The 18,349-nt window shown below is 45.7% G+C and overlaps 1 protein-coding gene across 3 annotated transcripts; it reads left to right on the plus strand.

The window, feature by feature from the left end:
• Window positions 1-736: 736 nt before the first annotated feature.
• cfb (complement factor B) lies at window positions 737-16,322 on the plus strand. Of its 3 annotated transcripts, none has more exons than XM_036524580.1 (19): window positions 737-884; window positions 1,256-1,423; window positions 1,764-1,970; window positions 2,278-2,463; window positions 3,149-3,322; window positions 3,807-3,893; window positions 7,205-7,344; window positions 8,159-8,294; window positions 8,880-9,011; window positions 10,562-10,639; window positions 11,089-11,226; window positions 12,937-13,043; window positions 13,306-13,453; window positions 14,059-14,197; window positions 14,365-14,441; window positions 14,785-14,879; window positions 14,969-15,098; window positions 15,374-15,423; window positions 15,903-16,322. In XM_036524580.1, exons 2-19 carry the CDS (start codon window positions 1,276-1,278, stop codon window positions 16,068-16,070), a joined length of 2,340 nt encoding a protein of 779 aa, XP_036380473.1. In that variant the 5' UTR covers window positions 737-884; window positions 1,256-1,275; the 3' UTR covers window positions 16,071-16,322. The 3 variants fall into 3 exon arrangements, with proteins under 3 accessions (XP_036380473.1, XP_036380476.1, XP_036380474.1); XM_036524583.1 differs by having other exon boundaries at window positions 1,293-1,423; XM_036524581.1 differs by lacking the exon at window positions 737-884 and having other exon boundaries at window positions 1,205-1,423.
• The last annotated feature ends 2,027 nt before the right edge of the window (window positions 16,323-18,349 follow it).

Here is an 18,349-nt window from a genome sequence, read left to right on the forward strand (position 1 = left end):
AACACTGTTTTGATTCAAATCAAAGAGATTACACAAGACAGCCCCCTCCCCTCAACCATTTTGGGGTTCATGAAGCCTCAGTCTCCCTTCACCTGGAGTAACTGCTGTTGCACCAACCTGTACCAAGCTGCCATAACTTAGCAAATGACACACTGAAGGATGGAACAGGAAAATAATGTTCAGGTTGTGACTGGTGAGCTTTTGACAGTGTATGTATGTGTATGTGCATGTGCATGTGTGTATATGTGTGTGTTCACACTTCTCACTCTTTCTCCACTCCTGAGTTTCCACAAGAAAAAGGGACATTCTGTATGCATGCTTTTATTTCAAAAAGTCTAAAATCATGTTGTTTTTGGTATTTGTGTGTGACACACTCTGGGTGGTCCGCAGGGCGAGGCTTTGGGGAAGTGTAACTTTGTCAGATGCCTTAAGTAACGTTTTTTTTGTTGATTTTGTCAGTTATCAAACAATTGATATTGTGCAAGGAATGAGATAAAACCACACTGCAGTTTGAGTGAATTTGGAAATTTTTGCCGTGTTTAGCAGGCATGACCTGCAGAATTAAACACAACTTGTTGCTACACCTGCCTGTGCAAGTGAGTCATGATCTTCCAATGGCCCGTCCTGCTGCTGCACACGGGGTGAACACTCCTAAAACAGGAAGTTAAGAAATATACTATTTCTCAAGGCTGCCTCTTTTTTGAGATAAAGCTGGACGTGTCCAGAAACTGCTTAGAACATTAGCTGTCCTGCATCTCAGCCAGGTGCAACCCAGAGGACTCATTACATTACATTACATTAAATTCATTCAGCAGGCGCTCTTATCCAAAGCAATTTCCAGCACAGAAAGACAGAGGTGTATCAGGTGTAACAGCAGTTATCAGGTAGGTCATTTTGGCACGTTTTCAACATGCACAGCTGTTTGGCGGTCACAGTTTACACAGTTTTCTGTTGCTCCTACCAGTGCCACCCTCTCTGCTATTGTGTTAGATCTAACAATTCTAACAGTTGTGCGATAAGCATGAAACTCAGAAAATGCTGCCATCGGCTTTCAGGGGATTGCTTCAGAGCAGCAGTGCCTTCTTTTTGGGATGTGAGGAGTTTTCACTGAGTCCTTCCCAGCCATGCTGAAATCAGAATAGTGGATGTGCTTGTTTTTATCTGTGTCTGTGAAGAGACGGATCGATTTTTGTGTTTGCTCTGTGGTTAAACAGTGACAGTGATCTCTGTGGTGTCCTTTGGTCCACTGTCCCAGCTCTCCTTGTATAAATATAAATGGCCACATATTCCAGCTGCTCAGATCCCGTCAGCTGCAGCGCAGAGATCGATCGTCCTGCACGCGGACACGCTGACACTGAAAGGATGAGATACGCCTCCTGCTACAGTCTCCTCACGGTGCTGCTCCTCTCTCCCCTCTGTGCTGGTAAGCATGTCCAATCTGCTGCTCTGAAGAGAGAACACGTCCCAGGATCTCATCCTCTCTAAATGTGGACTGAAAAAAACACAGATCTTTATGCAGTGTGTGCTTTATGGAGATTTCAGAATGATGATGCTGAGAATTCATTTGAAGCGCGTGCGTTTGTGTGTGTTTGTGTGTGTACATGTGTGTGTTTGTGTGCACGCATGTGTCTGTGTGTGTGTGTGTATGCGTGTGCGCGTATGTGTGTGTGCGTGTGTGTGTTTGTGTGTGTGTATTTTTTCTCACCAACCACTTCTCCACCAAACATCCTCTTCTCTCCTCTCCTTCTCTCTTACCTGTACAGGTGTTGCACTCGACACACCATGCAGTGAAGAGAACCTGGCCATCCAGGGAGGTACCTACAACCTTACGAGGGGCCTGGAAGTGGGCAGCACACTGGTGTACCGGTGCCCTGCGGATTACTACCCATTCCCCACGGCAGTGCGACACTGTCTGAGGAGGGGCAGGTGGCACCCGAAGCCCGATCCAAAACGCCCCGCGGAGTGCAGACGTGAGTGATGCCCCTGACTCCGGGCTGTGAACATGTCATGAGTTTGCTAACGGCATTGATGAATGAATATTCATGGAATATATTCATGGAATATATTCATGATGCCATGAATATATTCCAAGTGTGCTAATAGCCTTATCATTATGTTGTGAGTGTGCCAACAGCATTATAAATATGTTATGAATATGATTCAAAGGAATCATGCTTTATTGGCATAACAGGGATTGTCTATCAACAGCACTTTATGATGTGTACATATCGTGCGAACCCTCTGTCTTCTCTCTCTTTCTCTCTCTCTCTCTCTCAGTGGTGACATGTGCAGACCCATTGGTTCTGGAAAACGGGGCAGTCCTGCCAACTCAATCGAAATACTACGTCTACAATGTCACGACCTACGAGTGCTTTGATGGCTACAATCTCCTCGGCTCCAAATCCCGCATCTGCCAATCAAACGGCAAGTGGAACGGATCCACGCCCATCTGCGACCGTGGCTGTGAGTGACAGCTCTTTCCAACCAATCACGTACCCATTTACCCTTTCTCTCCACCCCCTCCCACTTCCCTCTCTTGCTACATACCCCCTCATCTTCCCTCTCGTTTCCTCTGCCCCTTCTTTCCCTCTCTCTCCCTCTCTCTCTCATTCTCTATCTCGTCTCATTCTCTCTGATGCTACCTCACTTCCTCCCCTGCTCTCTCTATCACTATGTCACTTCCTCCCCCACCCCTCCCTCCTTTCTACTGTCTCAAATTCAGTAATAATGCTTTACTTGAATGAAGTTAGCTTGTGTAGCAAAGGCTATGGACACACTTGAATGAAGTTAGCTTGTGTAGCAAAGGCTATGGACACACTTGAATGAAGTTAGCTTGTGTAGCAAAGGCTATGGACACACTTGAATGAAGTTAGCTTGTGTAGCAAAGGCTGTGGATACACTTGAATGAAGTTAGCTTGTGTAGCAAAGGCTATGGACACACTTGAATGAAGTTAGCTTGTGTAGCAAAGGCTATGGACACACTTGAATGAAGTTAGCTTGTGTAGCAAAGGCTATGGACACACAAGCAGCATGACAATAGTGTAACATGAACAGAATGGAATCAGCTTGGACAGGATCCCTGCTCAAAAAAAGGCTCGGTTAATCAATATTTTCCTTTCTTGCACTACAAACCCCCACCCCCTTACAGCGGGTCACTGCCAGGACCCTGGTATCCCCCCTGGTGCCAGAAGAACGGGGGAGTATTTTGGAATTGATGACACAGTGACCTATCGCTGCGACCAGGGCCTGACCCTCGTGGGATCAAAGGAAAGAATCTGTCAGGAGAGCAAAGAATGGACCGGCATTGAGCCTGCCTGCTACAGTGAGACTCTCAGACCACTCCATGCCAATTATATTAATGCATCCCACAAAGCCCCACACCTTCCAGGATGTGATGTCTGTGGGGGTGAATGTTTGGGCAACGTTTGGGCAATGTTTAGGCAACCTTTTCTCGGTCGAACCATGACTAATCTACAGCTCAGTTGGGTGGGTTAATAACTCCCACATAGCATGTACGTGCACCTGAGCCTCCTGCTGTTGCTATCTATCCTCTCCAAGTGTGCAAGCCAGGGCATCACCGTGTGTATGACACTGTAATGTAGACGCTGTTGCCCTGTGTCTTTGTGGCTTTGTTCCTCAGTAAAAGGGGAGCTCCTGACAGCACTGTAATTATTCGGGGACTGCATGCTCGTCCTCAGTACTCCAGCCTTGACCTCGAAACTGCACCCTGCACCTCGAGCCTCTGTGGGGAGGGGGAAGGAAGCCGTGAAAGTGAACGCCTCTCTTCTCCTTCTCCCTCTTTGCAGGTAAATTCATGTACGACACGCCTCAGGAGGTCTCTGAGTCATTCGCCACCTCGCTCAAAGACACGCTGACTCCCTTTGTGGCTGAGGGTGAGTCCTCCAGCACCCTGACCTAAAGCACTCCCAACATAACCTAATCTTAACCCTAACCCTAATCCTAACCCTGACCCTAATCCTTACCCCTCGTGCCTGAGGGTGAGTCCTCCAGCACCCTGACCTAAAGCACTCCCAACATAACCTTATCTTAACCCTAACCCTAATCCTAACCCTGACCCTAATCCTTACCCCTCGTGCCTGAGGGTGAGTCCTCCAGCACCCTGACCTAAAGCACTCCCAACATAACCTAATCTTAACCCTAACCCTAATCCTAACCCTGACCCTAATCCTTACCCCTCGTGCCTGAGGGTGAGTCCTCCAGCACCCTGACCTAAAGCACTCCCAACATAACCTAATCTTAACCCTAACCCTAATCCTAACCCTGACCCTAATCCTTACCCCTCGTGCCTGAGGATGAGTCCTCCAGCACCCTGACCTAAAGCACTCCCAACATAACCTAATCTTAACCCTAACCCTAACCCTGACCCTAATCCTTACCCCTCGTGCCTGAGGGTGAGTCCTCCAGCACCCTGACCTACAGCACTCCCAACATAACCTAATCTTAACCCTAACCCTAACCCTGACCCTAATCCTTACCCCTCGTGCCTGAGGGTGAGTCCTCCAGCACCCTGACCTAAAGCACTCCCAACATAACCTAATCTTAATCCTAAACCTAATCTTAACCCTAACCCTAATCCTAACCCTGACCCTAATCCTTACCCCTCATGCCTGAGGGTGAGTCCTCCAGCACCCTGACCTAAAGCACTCCCAACATAACCTAATCTTAACCCTAACCCTGACCCTAATCCTTACCCCTCATGCCTGAGGGTGATTCCTCCAGCACCCTGACCTAAAGCACTCCCAACATAACCTTATCTTAACCCTAACCCTAATCCTAACCCTGACCCTAATCCTTACCCCTCGTGCCTGAGAGTGATTCCTCCAGCACCCTGACCTACAGCACTCCCAACATAACCTAATCTTAACCCTAACCCTAATTCTAACCCTGACCCTAATCCTTACCCCTCATGCCTGAGGATGATTCCTCCAGCACCCTGACCTAAAGCACTCCCAACATAACCTAATCTTAACCCTAACCCTAACCCTGACCCTAATCCTTACCCCTCGTGCCTGAGGGTGAGTCCTCCAGCACCCTGACCTACAGCACTCCCAACATAACCTAATCTTAACCCTAACCCTAACCCTGACCCTAATCCTTACCCCTCGTGCCTGAGGCTGAGTCCTCCAGCACCCTGACCTAAAGCACTCCCAACATAACCTAATCTTAACCCTAAACCTAATCTTAACCCTAACCCTAACCCTGACCCTAATCCTTACCCCTCGCGCCTGAGGGTGATTCCTCCAGCACCCTGACCTACAGCATTCCCAACATAACCTAATCTTAACCCTAACCCTGACCCTAATCCTTACCCCTCGTGCCTGAGGGTGAGTCCTCCAGCACCCTGACCTAAAGCACTCCCAACATAACCTAATCTTAACCCTAAACCTAATCTTAACCCTAACCCTAATCCTAACCCTGACCCTAATCCTTACCCCTCATGCCTGAGGGTGAGTCCTCCAGCACCCTGACCTAAAGCACTCCCAACATAACCTAATCTTAACCCTAACCCTGACCCTAATCCTTACCCCTCATGCCTGAGGGTGATTCCTCCAGCACCCTGACCTAAAGCACTCCCAACATAACCTTATCTTAACCCTAACCCTAATCCTAACCCTGACCCTAATCCTTACCCCTCGTGCCTGAGAGTGATTCCTCCAGCACCCTGACCTACAGCACTCCCAACATAACCTAATCTTAACCCTAACCCTAATTCTAACCCTGACCCTAATCCTTACCCCTCATGCCTGAGGATGATTCCTCCAGCACCCTGACCTAAAGCACTCCCAACATAACCTAATCTTAACCCTAACCCTAACCCTGACCCTAATCCTTACCCCTCGTGCCTGAGGGTGAGTCCTCCAGCACCCTGACCTACAGCACTCCCAACATAACCTAATCTTAACCCTAACCCTAACCCTGACCCTAATCCTTACCCCTCGTGCCTGAGGCTGAGTCCTCCAGCACCCTGACCTAAAGCACTCCCAACATAACCTAATCTTAACCCTAAACCTAATCTTAACCCTAACCCTAACCCTGACCCTAATCCTTACCCCTCGCGCCTGAGGGTGATTCCTCCAGCACCCTGACCTACAGCATTCCCAACATAACCTAATCTTAACCCTAACCCTGACCCTAATCCTTACCCCTCGTGCCTGAGGGTGAGTCCTCCAGCACCCTGACCTAAAGCACTCCCAACATAACCTAATCTTAACCCTAAACCTAATCTTAACCCTAACCCTAATCCTAACCCTGACCCTAATCCTTACCCCTCATGCCTGAGGGTGAGTCCTCCAGCACCCTGACCTAAAGCACTCCCAACATAACCTAATCTTAACCCTAACCCTGACCCTAATCCTTACCCCTCATGCCTGAGGGTGATTCCTCCAGCACCCTGACCTAAAGCACTCCCAACATAACCTTATCTTAACCCTAACCCTAATCCTAACCCTGACCCTAATCCTTACCCCTCGTGCCTGAGAGTGAGTCCTCCAGCACTCTGACCTACAGCACTCCCAACATAACCTAATCTTAACCCTAACCCTAACCCTGACCCTAATCCTTACCCCTCGTGCCTGAGGCTGAGTCCTCCAGCACCCTGACCTAAAGCACTCCCAACATAACCTAATCTTAACCCTAACCCTAACCCTGACCCTAATCCTTACCCCTCGCGCCTGAGGGTGATTCCTCCAGCACCCTGACCTACAGCATTCCCAACATAACCTAATCTTAACCCTAACCCTGACCCTAATCCTTACCCCTCGTGCCTGAGGGTGAGTCCTCCAGCACCCTGACCTAAAGCACCCCTCTGTGTAACTGCGTGCTTGTTTGCTCCCTTGAGAAGCACAGTGGTCATCACTGACATAGAATGTACAGAAGAGGTCTGATAGGTCTGGTGCAGAATGGCTTAAAATACAGTAATGCAACTATACTATATAACCGATTTCCTTTTTTTTTTTCATTTAAAAGTGAAAATAATTCTATTCTTGTAAAAATACTGTAAAATATTTGTAGATTACCTATGACACTTCTCTGAGGCTTAATGGTGCTAGCTGCTTTAAATAACTCAGTTTTCATCCCCCGCTAGATATATATAATTGCAGCATCTCGTGGTCAACACACGTTCAGCTTCACTTGGAAAGCTAATGAGTTTAAACAACTCTGAAACAATGTTAAAATCTTCCAGATGACATTCAGTATGAAAAGAAGATTCGGCTGGACAGAGATGGGGACCTCCACATCTACATTGCGCTGGATTCCTCTGATAGTGTCCCCAAAGGTCATTTCGATGATGCCAAAGACTGTGTCAAGAAGCTTATAGAGAAGGTATGGCAGACCTGCTGAGTCTGAGACTTTTACCCTAAGAGCCCAGCTCAGCTCTTCTGGTTGTTCTCTGTTGCTCTCGGGGTGGCAGTGTAGCATAGTGGTTAAGGACCAGGACCCATAGCTGAAAGATGCTGGTTTGATCCCCCGCTGGGACACTGCCGCTGTACTCATGGGTAAGGTACTTAACCCACAATTGTCTCAGTAAATATCCAGCTGTATAAATGGATAACATTGTAAAAAAAAGGTGTAATAGATGTAAGCTGCTCTTGATAAGAGTGTTTGCTATATGCCAATAATGTAATGGGTTAAGATGTCAGTTAATAATGTGCTTTTGGCAGCTCCTGAGTGGCTCGGTTGGTAGGGGTGTTGCTTGTGAGCGTAGGCGTAGCCCCGGGCTGTGTCATTAGCTGGCTGTGACTGGCACACGTCAGCGCCGGAACATGACCAGCTCCATCTCAGGGACAGGCAGGCAAGCAGCACGCAACGTCCCCTCGTTGCTCTGCCCGTTAGCACCCTCTAGTGGCAGCTGCGATGGGTTTCGTGTTTGACTCTCCGTGGTGCACAGTGGGACCTGCAGCAGGTAAAGCAGCCGTTGGCTGTGAGCGAGTTTATCAGAGGACTGCACTTGTGCTTCAGCTCTCCCGTTGTGCTGAGGTGAGCATAAAGTGTGAGCAAACAGTGATTCCAAATTCACACTGAAAACATGGAAAAAACACACGAAAGAAATAAATATATTTGGTTTCAGTTGTTCTTCACTCCCTATTCACTGCCTGTACAGTTGAGTTCACAATGTGCCTCTGATTGCTCTCTTCAGATCAGTTATTTCGAGGTCACCCCCCTGTATGACATTGTGGTCTTTGCCACCGATGTGGCGAGTATTGTATCCATAACTGACCCTCCAAGTAAAACAAAGAACGTCATCGAAGAGCTCAACAAGTTCCAGTACGAGGGTGAGAGATGCTTTTTTGCTGTTTAAACTATTTGTCCTAATTATGTTTGTTTATTTTTTGTTGTTGGAATTTATTTTTACTATTTTTTGCATGATTTTACTCGGTGTTTTGTTACAACTTGGTATGTTAGGTACATATTTTATTCTGCATAACGTAACTGCATTATTTTTGGGGGATGGAGGTCGGGCAAAGGACATCCGATACACAGAAATGCTTAACAAAATGTTCTCACCATGAGAGTTTAAATGTGACTGAGCGGCATTGAACCACACACATTCGTAGCAGATCCTAACCCCTCTCCTTTTTACTTAATAGGTACATTAAAGAGCACCTCATGATTATCAATCTTTGTCTGTACAGTATATCCATTACTTCTACATTTGATAGAAGTGAAAGGTTGAATTTTTTCATTGCTTTTGGTATTTAAGTACAGATGACATGTTGGTTAGGTACAGGAAAGAGCTGCCTTTGGCTGTTATCTGAATAAAGTGTAGAAGAAGGCTGATTAAGCAGCCACACAGGTGTGAGGGGGGCCAGGTGTGCTCTTCAGAGTCTTGACCTCCTAGTCATGTGTCTGTGGCACAGACAAGGGGGACCGATCAGGCACCAACATCGGCCAGGCCTTCATGCACATCCTCAACCAGATGAGCTTCATCAAGGCCCAGAATGAAACCAAGTTCAAGGAAGTCTCCCACGTCATCATCATGTTCACTGACGGTATGGTGGAGGAAACACTCTCTCTGCCGCTCTCTCTCTCCCTCTCTCTCTCTCTCTCTCTCTCTCTCTCTCTCTCTCTCTGCCGCTCTCTAAATTGCAAGTGCAGCTCTCTTCAGGTCAGATGATTTTCAACAGGGTTAAGGTCAGGACTCTTTTCAGCCATTGCACTGTGGATTTGGATGTGTGCCTTGGGTCACTGTTAGGGTAGCAGGTTTTTCTCTAAAATCTTTTGGTATTTTGCACTATTTCCCCTCTATCCACACTAGAACCCCTCTTCCTGCTGAAGAGAAACATTTGCCATAGGATGATGCTGCCACTGCCATACATGAGCATAGGGACTGTGCTCTTAGGCTGGGGGGCTGTGTTGGCTTTGCACCAAACATATCACATGGAATTAAGGCCAAAAAGATCTACCTCAGCATTTTTAGACCACAAGACCTATTTCCACATGGTAACAGGAGATCCAGAGTATCTTTTTGCATAATTCAGACGAGACTGCGTGCTCTTCTTTGTGAGTAGTCCATCTTGACATCCTACCCTACAGCTCAGAATTGTAGAGAACATATGAAATTGTTGTGCATATTGTGGCCAGTCCTTGCTATGAAGTCCTGCAGCTCCTTTAACTCCTTGTTACATTACATTACAATTATTTATCAGTCACTCTTATTCAGAGCAATCTACATAGGTTACAATTTTTACATTATCCATTTATACACATATGATATTCACTGTGGCAATTGTGGGTTGAGTACCTTGCCCAAAGTTACGAGCCCTGCTCCTTACCACTATGCTATTCTGCCGCCCACTTGGTGCCCATAGCTGTTTCCGTACACTGGCATGCACTAAAAAAACAAGGAAACCTGTTGAGAAAACCTACAGGAGCAGGTGTAATATCCTGAACTAATCAGAATCACACCAATCAATTAGCTTTGGGCATGATTTGGATGGTAAAAGGTTTGACCTGAGCACAATTATAAAGCGGGTGTAAACTTATGCAAACAAGGTGTTTTAGTTTTTCTATTTGAAATTAATATTCAGAAATTTGATGTTTTCTCTTTTTACTTTAATGTTGTGAGTTACCATGTCTAATGTGTGAAAAATCTGATTTAATTTAGGTTTTCATTTCGGGCCTTAAGGCAACTAAAACATGAAATTTTGAAACGATGTGGAGACTTTCTAGATCAACTGTATAACCCCTGTGATGACAAAGAAGAAATATTTTCTAATGTTTAAATAAGAAGTTTAAATAGTTAAATCAAACCCCCCCCTCTGCTTCCTCTGACTGGGTCAAAGACTTTAAGCGTGGGGCTGCACATCCACGGTCACTAAGCTGGCTGCAGGATTGTGTCCTTGGTCGCAGCAGTGGCTTATGTGTGTTTCTGTGCATCTGCAATAACACAGTTTTTCCATGCCTGCTTATTTCTGCAAACTGGCTTGGTTTTGTTTGCGTAATTCACTGACGTGCCACAAGAGGTCAGCACTGTGTCCACCAGCATGCTGATCCAGCACTGTGTCCACCAGCATGCTGATCACCCCCTGCCTCTCTGTAGGAATCTCCAACATGGGAGGAGGAGCAAAGCCAAAGGTGGATAAAATCCAGTCCCTGGTGAGGAATGCAGAAAAACTGGGTGAGGACAGAAGAATGCGCTCGCTGTTTCCATCAGGACTGTTATTACTATGGAGTAACACCAGTGTACCAGGACTGTTATTACTATGGAGTAACACCAGTGTACCAGGACTGTTATTACTATGGAATAACACCAGTGTATCAGGGCTGTTATTACTATGGAATAACACCAGTGTACCAGGACTGTTATTACTATGGAATAACACCAGTGTACCAGGACTGTTATTACTATGGAATAACACCAGTGTGCCAGGACTGTTATTAATATAGAATAACAAAGAATTACATCTCCTACATCACTGTGACAGAACAGTTTCAATTACAAATTCTAACCTGAATTCTTAAACTGGGCTGAACTATAGTGTTGCTTTTTTCATCCAAAAAGTAGGTAGCATGACCCATTATGCAGCACCATCACCTCCTTGTCTAAAGTAGCTTGTTGTTTCTCAGATATTTACGTCTTTGGCGTGGGTGAAGACATTAATGATGAAGAAATCAATTCTCTGGTGTCAAAGAAGCCCCCTGAGAAACACTACTACAGACTGAAGGAACTTAAATCTTTGGAGGAAACATTTGACCAAATGATTGGTGCGGTTCTGTGTGGTGCAGTGCGTACTATTCTGTGTGTGTGTGTGTGTTAGCGTGTTGCGTTAGGCAGTGTATTTATGCAGTGTGTGTGTATGTTAGTGCGTTGTTTTGTGCAGTGTATTTATGCAGTGTGCGTGTGTGTGTGAGATTGTGTTTGTGTGTGCGTGTTAGCATGTTCTTTTCGGCTGTGTATTTATGCAGTGTGTGTGTGTGTGTGTGTGTGTGTGTGTGTGTGTGTGTGTTAGCGTATTGCGTTAGGCAGTGTATTTATGCAGTGTGTGTGTGTGTGTGTGTGTGCGTGTGTGTGTTAGTGTGTTCTTTTCTGCAGTGTATTCATGCAGTGTGTGTGTGTGTGTGTGTGTGGTAGCGTGCTGTGTTGGGCAGTGTATTTATGCAGTGTGTGTGTGTGGTAGGGTGCTGTTTTGGGCAGTGTATTTATGCAGTGTGTGTGTGTGGTAGGGTGCTGTTTTGGGCAGTGCATTTATGCAGTGTGTGTGTGTTAGTGTGCTGTTTTGGGCAGTGTATTTATGCAGTGTGTGTGTGTGTGTGGTAGCGTAATGTTTTGGGCAGTGTATTTATGCAGTGTGTGTGTGTGTGTGGTAGCGTAATGTTTTGGGCAGTGTATTTATGCAGTGCTCTGTGGTAGGGTGCTGTTTTGGGCAGTGTATTTATGCAGTGTGTGTGTGTGTTTGTGTGGTAGGGTGCTGTTTTGGGCAGTGTATTTATGCAGCGTGTGTGTGTGTGTGTGTGTGTGTGGTAGGGTGCTGTTTTGGGCAGTGTATTTATGCAGTGTGTGTGTTAGCATGCTATTTTGGGCAGTGTATTTATGCAGTGTGTGTGTGTTAGCGTGTTGTGTTGGGCAGTGTATTTATGCAGTGTGTGTGTGTGTGTGTGTTAGCGTGCTGTTTTGGGCAGTGTATTTATGCAGTGTGTGTGTGTGTATGTGTGTGTTAGCGTGCTGTTTTGGGCAGTGCATTCATGCAGTGTGTGTGTGAGCGTGCTGTTTTGGGAAGTGTATTTATGCAGTGTGTGTGTGTGTGTGTGTGTGTGTGTGTGTGTGCTAGCGTGTTGTTTTGGGCAGTGTATTTATGCAGTGTGTGTGTGTGTGTGTGTGTGTGTGTGTTAGCGTGCTGTTTTGGGCAGTGTATTTATGCAGTGTGTGTGTGAGCGTGCTGTTTTGGGAAGTGTATTTATGCAGTGTGTGTGTGTGTGTGTTAGCGTGCTGTTTTGGGCAGTGTATTTATGCAGTGTGTGTGTGTGTGTGTGGTAGGGTGCTGTTTTGAGCAGTGTATTTATGCAGTGTGTGTGTGTTAGCGTGTTGTGTTGGGCAGTGTATTTATGCAGTGTGTGTGTGTGTGTGTGTGTTAGCGTGCTGTTTTGGGCAGTGTATTTATGCAGTGTGTGTGTGTGTGTGTGTGTGTGTGTGTGTGTGTTAGCGTGTTGTGTTGGGCAGTGTATTTATGCAGTGTGTGTGTGTGTGTTAGCGTGCTGTTTTGGGCAGTGTATTTATGCAGTGTGTGTGTGTGTGTGTGTGTGTGTGTTAGCGTGCTGTTTTGGGCAGTGTATTTATGCAGTGTGTGTGTGTGTGTGTGTGTGTGTTAGCGTGCTGTTTTGGGCAGTGTATTTATGCAGTGTGTGTGTGCAGTGCTGTGTGTTGGTGTGGCTGTCCTGCACTCTCTTCTTCCTGCTTCACATGTGTTCCTGTCACAGATGAGAGCACCAGCGTGGGACTGTGTGGGCTCTACAGGGACTATGACAAAGGCACCATGTCCACCAAACGCCAGAGATACCCCTGGGTGGCAAAGGTGGCAGTCAATGTAAGTGCCAATGGCACAGACCTGACTCTACACGGCCTTTTTGTGGACTGTGCTCTTCAAAGAGCTTTCTTACTGTCACAAACTGTGTACTGGAAGAGGCAACAATCCTAGATTAACTCAGGTGTTAACATATAACATTTTTTGTGAATGTTTCAGACAAACCAATCCAGCACAGTTAACTCTGATATGGAGATACGTCAGATTGCTGATGAGCATCTCTCTCCCTCTCTCTCTCTCTCTGTCTCTCTCTCCCTCACCCCAGAGAATCGAGGATGGGCGCAGTACCACCAGTAACTGCCTGGGGGCTCTTGTCACCCCCCGTTTTGTTTTGACGGCTGCCCACTGCTTCAAGTTTGGTGATGTAGCAAGACTGATCACTGTGACGATTGAGGACGACAACGGACCATCAGGTAGCGACCAGCACAGCTCGCTGTGATGTCATCAGACATGTCAGGTTGTGTCTGTATAGAGAGCGCCCCCTGCTGGTGTTAAATCAAACATACCCTCAAAGCCACAGATGCAATGCCAAACCTGAGGGAAACGTGGATACCGTTGTTCAGGGATGCTTTGGACACGATATTCATCAGCATTGCCATGTGTGGTCAAGGATGGGGTCATGCCCCGCACTGACCTGGGAGCCTACGTCAGTTCAGTGAAATTTGCTTCCAAGAACAGTGGTTGGAAAGTTGGCCAGGGCTTCCTCATCCCTTTGCTCTCAGAGACCCTGTGATCTGTCAGCTAGCAAGCTGTAAAATATGGTTAACCATGAATCTTGCCAGCTACCTAGCGATTTTATGTTATTTCCAGCCAGTTAGCCACAGTGTTAAGTCGCTAGTTAACATCATAATAACATGTACAAAATGTAATGCATTGTCACCTTCTACTTGTGACACGACATCAGTTCATTCAGTTTAAAGATGGACCGACACACTTGTCAAAACGCATGAAATGGGACACCTGATGCTCTTTGTAGACAAATTTTGTGTTTTAAATTTTCAATCCTGTCCGCCTGCAGGCAAGAAGGTAGAAAAGTACATACCTCACCCAAAGTACAACAGCAGCGCAAAGAAGGACCAGGGCATCCCGGAGTTCTATGACTACGACGTGGCCCTGATTCAGTTAAAGGAGGATGTGAAAATCTCTGTGCAGGCCAGGTGGGAATGCTTTTTACAGTCGCTTTGATTGCACCAAAGTGTGAAATACAGGAGAAGTGCAAACTGCACACCAGTAGCAAAGGGAGAGCTCTGATTGGTGTGTGGGTGTGACCTAATGACCATGGGACACTAGGTGTTCCTGATCCATTGCATTTGACTTCCCACAGGCCTATGTGTATCCCGTGTACTGAGGAAACCAATCGAGCACTGAGGTTGCCTCTTTCAACAACATGTAAAAAGCAGGGTGAGGCTATGGTTCAAACCCAGGAATACTCCCAGCACACACAAAGACAAAGCAATACTCCCAGCACACACAAGCACAAAGCAATACTCCCAGCACACACAAAGCAATACTCCTAGCACACACAAACACAAAGCAATACTCCCAGCACACACAAAGACAAAGCAATACTCCCAGCACACACAAAGCAACACTCCCAGCACACACAAGCACAAAGCAATACTCCCAGCACACACAGAGCAATACTCCCAGCACACACAAAGCAATACTCCCAGCACACACAAAGGCACAGCTACACACAGCCAGACTGACTGCAGCTGCTCTGTATTATGTCCTGTGTGCACAGAGGAGATCCTTCTGTCCAGTGATTTCGAGCAGGCACAATTCATCGACCATGAGTCCATGGCTCGGAAGAACGTCAGCATTAAGCTGGGGATTCGGGTCAGTATCCATCTGCATCCAAGTTGATGCCTGAGTTTCTTGAGTGTGTGAGAATTTATATTAGGTCACATCTCACCTTTCCTTTGCAGAGGGATGCTTGTGTTGAAGATGTTAAGAAGGCTGAAAACATCACAGCCAAAAATGCCAAGGATGTTGTGACTGATAACTTCCTGTGTACCGGGGGGATCGAAGAGCAGACGGATCATGTGGCCTGCAAAGGTGAGCACGATCGCAGGGGACTGGATCTCAACCGCTGAGGTGCCATAGTGATTGAAAAAACTTGTCTTCTTTTGAATGAAGTTCAGCGGAATAGAATAAGGTACACAAAGTCTGCAGTGATAGCATCTTGTAACTTGGCAAATATATTTTTCTTGTGCTGTATAACTCCATAACAAATTCACTGTGTGTCTCTGTCTGTGTGTGTGTGTGTGTGTGTGTGTGTGTGTGTGTGTGTGTGTGTGTGTGTGTGTGTGTGTGTGTGTGTGTTTTTACAGGTGACTCTGGTGGAGCTGTGTTTGTGGAACGGCAGAGAAGGCTCATCCAGGTGAGAGTTTAGGGTGACCCTGCAAAAAAACTGGCCCACGTCTCATGCGGTACATTAAGAACTCTGGGACATGCTTGGGAGAACAAAGAGGCCAGAAATACAGCAAAGGCACCTGTGAAAACCACACATTCACCTGTACAGCGATCAGCTGACAGTCACAGTGATCCTTGGAAAAAAGATTGCCGTGTATGTATATTCTCTCCAATTAACCAAAACACAAAGACATTTTATTTCAACATCACAGGGTTATGTCGCTTTGTGTTGAACACATACTTTCTAGGGCGAGGGTTCTCTCTCACATGCCCAAGCAGACAATGTCGGTTGTTTTACTGCTATCAGCACCAGAAGGAAACCTGAATGCATTTCCTCTGATGTGTTAGGTTGTTCGCCATGTGGCTGATATCCCTGTGAGAGAGGATGCTTTTACGGATCTTTGTGGCCAGATTTCATCAGCCCAGTGTTTTCTTTCACTCCGTTAGGTGGGCGTGGTCAGCTTTGGAGTCAAGAATTTGTGTGTTGGCAAAAAGACGACTCCGGATTCGGACGCTTCTTCCCGGGATTATCACATTAATCTGTTTAAAGTGCAGCCTTTCCTTAAGCAGCACCTGACAAACCCTGCTTTTGCACCACTAACGTTCAGAGACTGATAGTCTTTTTACACCACGATACGCATTTGTCAGCCTTAATGTGTTTTGTATTTATAAAGTAACTCTTCTGTGAATTTCAGAGTAGTGACTATTCAACAGGTCTCTTCACAAGATACTTGCTATTCATTATCTTTTTTTCATTCCTTAAATTCATTATTGAATTTTTTTTTCAATTTATTAACATGCTTTCACTGGCATTTTTCTTCCTGTCCAGCTCTCAAATAAAAGCTTGCAGTCATTGTCCAACAGTCTGGCTTTGGTCTGTGTTTCATTTCCTGCATAATGAGGTCAGAATGATGGCAAGCAGAGAAGCACTGCAGACTGTACAGAGCACCAGCAGACCACAGAACAGAACAACCACTCAGCAGCGGGAAACATGCGACAGATGGGCAAGGGTTAAACTATTCTGCTTAAAAGAAGGACGAAACATGATAGGAAAGCTGGGTGGATGTGGCCAGAATTTGAGAGAGAATTTGGCCAGTAGTCATGATTTGTGTCTGTCCCGTCCTCCCTGTGGTGGAGTGCACTTCCTGCTGTGGTCAGGAAAGCAGAATCTACCAGCTACACCTCTTCAGACTAACATGAATAAGAGATGTGAAATGTTAAGATAAATAAATTATGAATCACCGCTGCTCTTTTGTGGAAAGAAAAAGAAGTGCTTTCAAAGTACTCTTGAGGATATTCAATAAAATGATGAACCTTGTTGGGCTGACTGAGCAGTTTCGTTGTTGAATTTATTGTCTCACGTTTATGCTGCACTGTATATTTTGGGAAAAATACAAAAGTTCAGACGAAATCAGAGTCAGGATAGCTAACGCCTGTTTATTATTTAAATAGAACTACTCAGTGATATGCGTTTCCGCAAGCCCGGGGGAATATTGTGAATGTTACACAGTCGTCAAAGCCTCCCTGCGCTGCCATAGAGATGGGAAAGCCGATCGGTGGATTAGTAGTATTATCAGGGAGTGGGGTGGCGCATAGAAACGTAGATACCTCATTGGCCACTGCTGTATGTCGCGTCTATGCGATCACCATATTGGAGCGGTCAAGATCCGCTCGTAAACAAGTACAATGTGTATTGAGAGATGCAGACTCCTCTACAAAATCAACTGTAACTCGTTTAATTCTGAACCTATTTTCATGAAATTTCCTTTGTTATAAATGTGAAAAATTGAACATGGTTATTGAACACTGGTTACTTATTGGAATTAAATACTGGGGGCAGATCAAATCAGCTCTATGCCAAACCATTAACCTTCTGAATAGCCACAACTTCCTCTGGGACATGCAGGCTCCAATATATAAATAGGCAACATCAAGCGTAAATTATTTAGAATTTCAGCTCTTGCGAGTTCCTCCAAAAATGTAGATTTCTATATGTAACGGGTGGGATCTTGCGTAGTGTTCAATTAGATGTTACATGGGTCAGCGAGTGAACAAGTTTCAAACCGTGGTTCTCACTGCTCGCTGCCAACCCCAGCTAACTACATTTTTAATTATCCGAGGATGAGGTCAACAGGTAGTGACAGTATGAACTGTCGTGTACAAAGCTGACCAACTGGCTTAAAATACACTAGCAAACTAGCCAGCTAACGTTGGCTAGCCAGCTACGAAGTCAACAATATTATTAACATTTTGTTAAATGAGCACAAGCATGAAATATACAGACAAATGGACTTCGGTTTCTTTTATTACAACAGATGTCCAATAACCTTTGAACCTTATCCAAGTGCTAACGCATACAGCTTCAGTACTTTTGCAGTCAGCTAGAACGCCTCTTAGCCAGCTAGCTAGCTAGCTAACTGCAAAAAGTATTGGAAGTATTAAAGTAAAAGTACTGGAGCTGTATGCATTAGCACTTGGATAACGGTCATCATAGCCCCTAGCTAGCTAGCTGGCTAATTTTGGGTTGACACTAGTGGCTTAGCTAGCGGCTATGATGCTATCCAGTTGACAAAGTTAGCAATCGATACAGAACTTTAAGTGTGTTTACATATATGCAAGCATTGAATATATATCAACACAGACAAAACAAACATGCCTATTCATATATCGGAGCCTGCATGTCCCAGTGGAAGTTGTGGCTATTCAGAATGCTAATGTTTTGGCATAGAGCTGATTAAATCCGCCCCCAGTAACTGAATTTAATCCCAATCAGTAACCAGTATGATGTTCAATTTCTCATGTTTATAACAAACCAAATTTCATGAAAACAGGTTCAGAATTAAGCAAGTAAGACTAAATGAAGCACTGAGGGGTGGTGGCCTGTGTTAATGGTA

The sequence above is a fragment of the Megalops cyprinoides genome, chromosome 3, assembly GCF_013368585.1.
Source record: "Megalops cyprinoides isolate fMegCyp1 chromosome 3, fMegCyp1.pri, whole genome shotgun sequence".
NCBI classification, from domain to species: domain Eukaryota; kingdom Metazoa; phylum Chordata; class Actinopteri; order Elopiformes; family Megalopidae; genus Megalops; species Megalops cyprinoides.

Excerpts from the sequence above, each read along its gene's own strand:
- cfb (XM_036524580.1), top strand. The coding sequence starts at position 1,276 with ATGGCCACATATTCCAGCTGCTCAGATCCCGTCAGCTGCAGCGCAGAG. Across the intron at positions 7,345-8,158 it reads TCAAGAAGCTTATAGAGAAG|ATCAGTTATTTCGAGGTCAC; the intron begins GTATGGCAGACC and ends TGCTCTCTTCAG. Across the intron at positions 9,012-10,561 it reads CATCATCATGTTCACTGACG|GAATCTCCAACATGGGAGGA; the intron begins GTATGGTGGAGG and ends GCCTCTCTGTAG.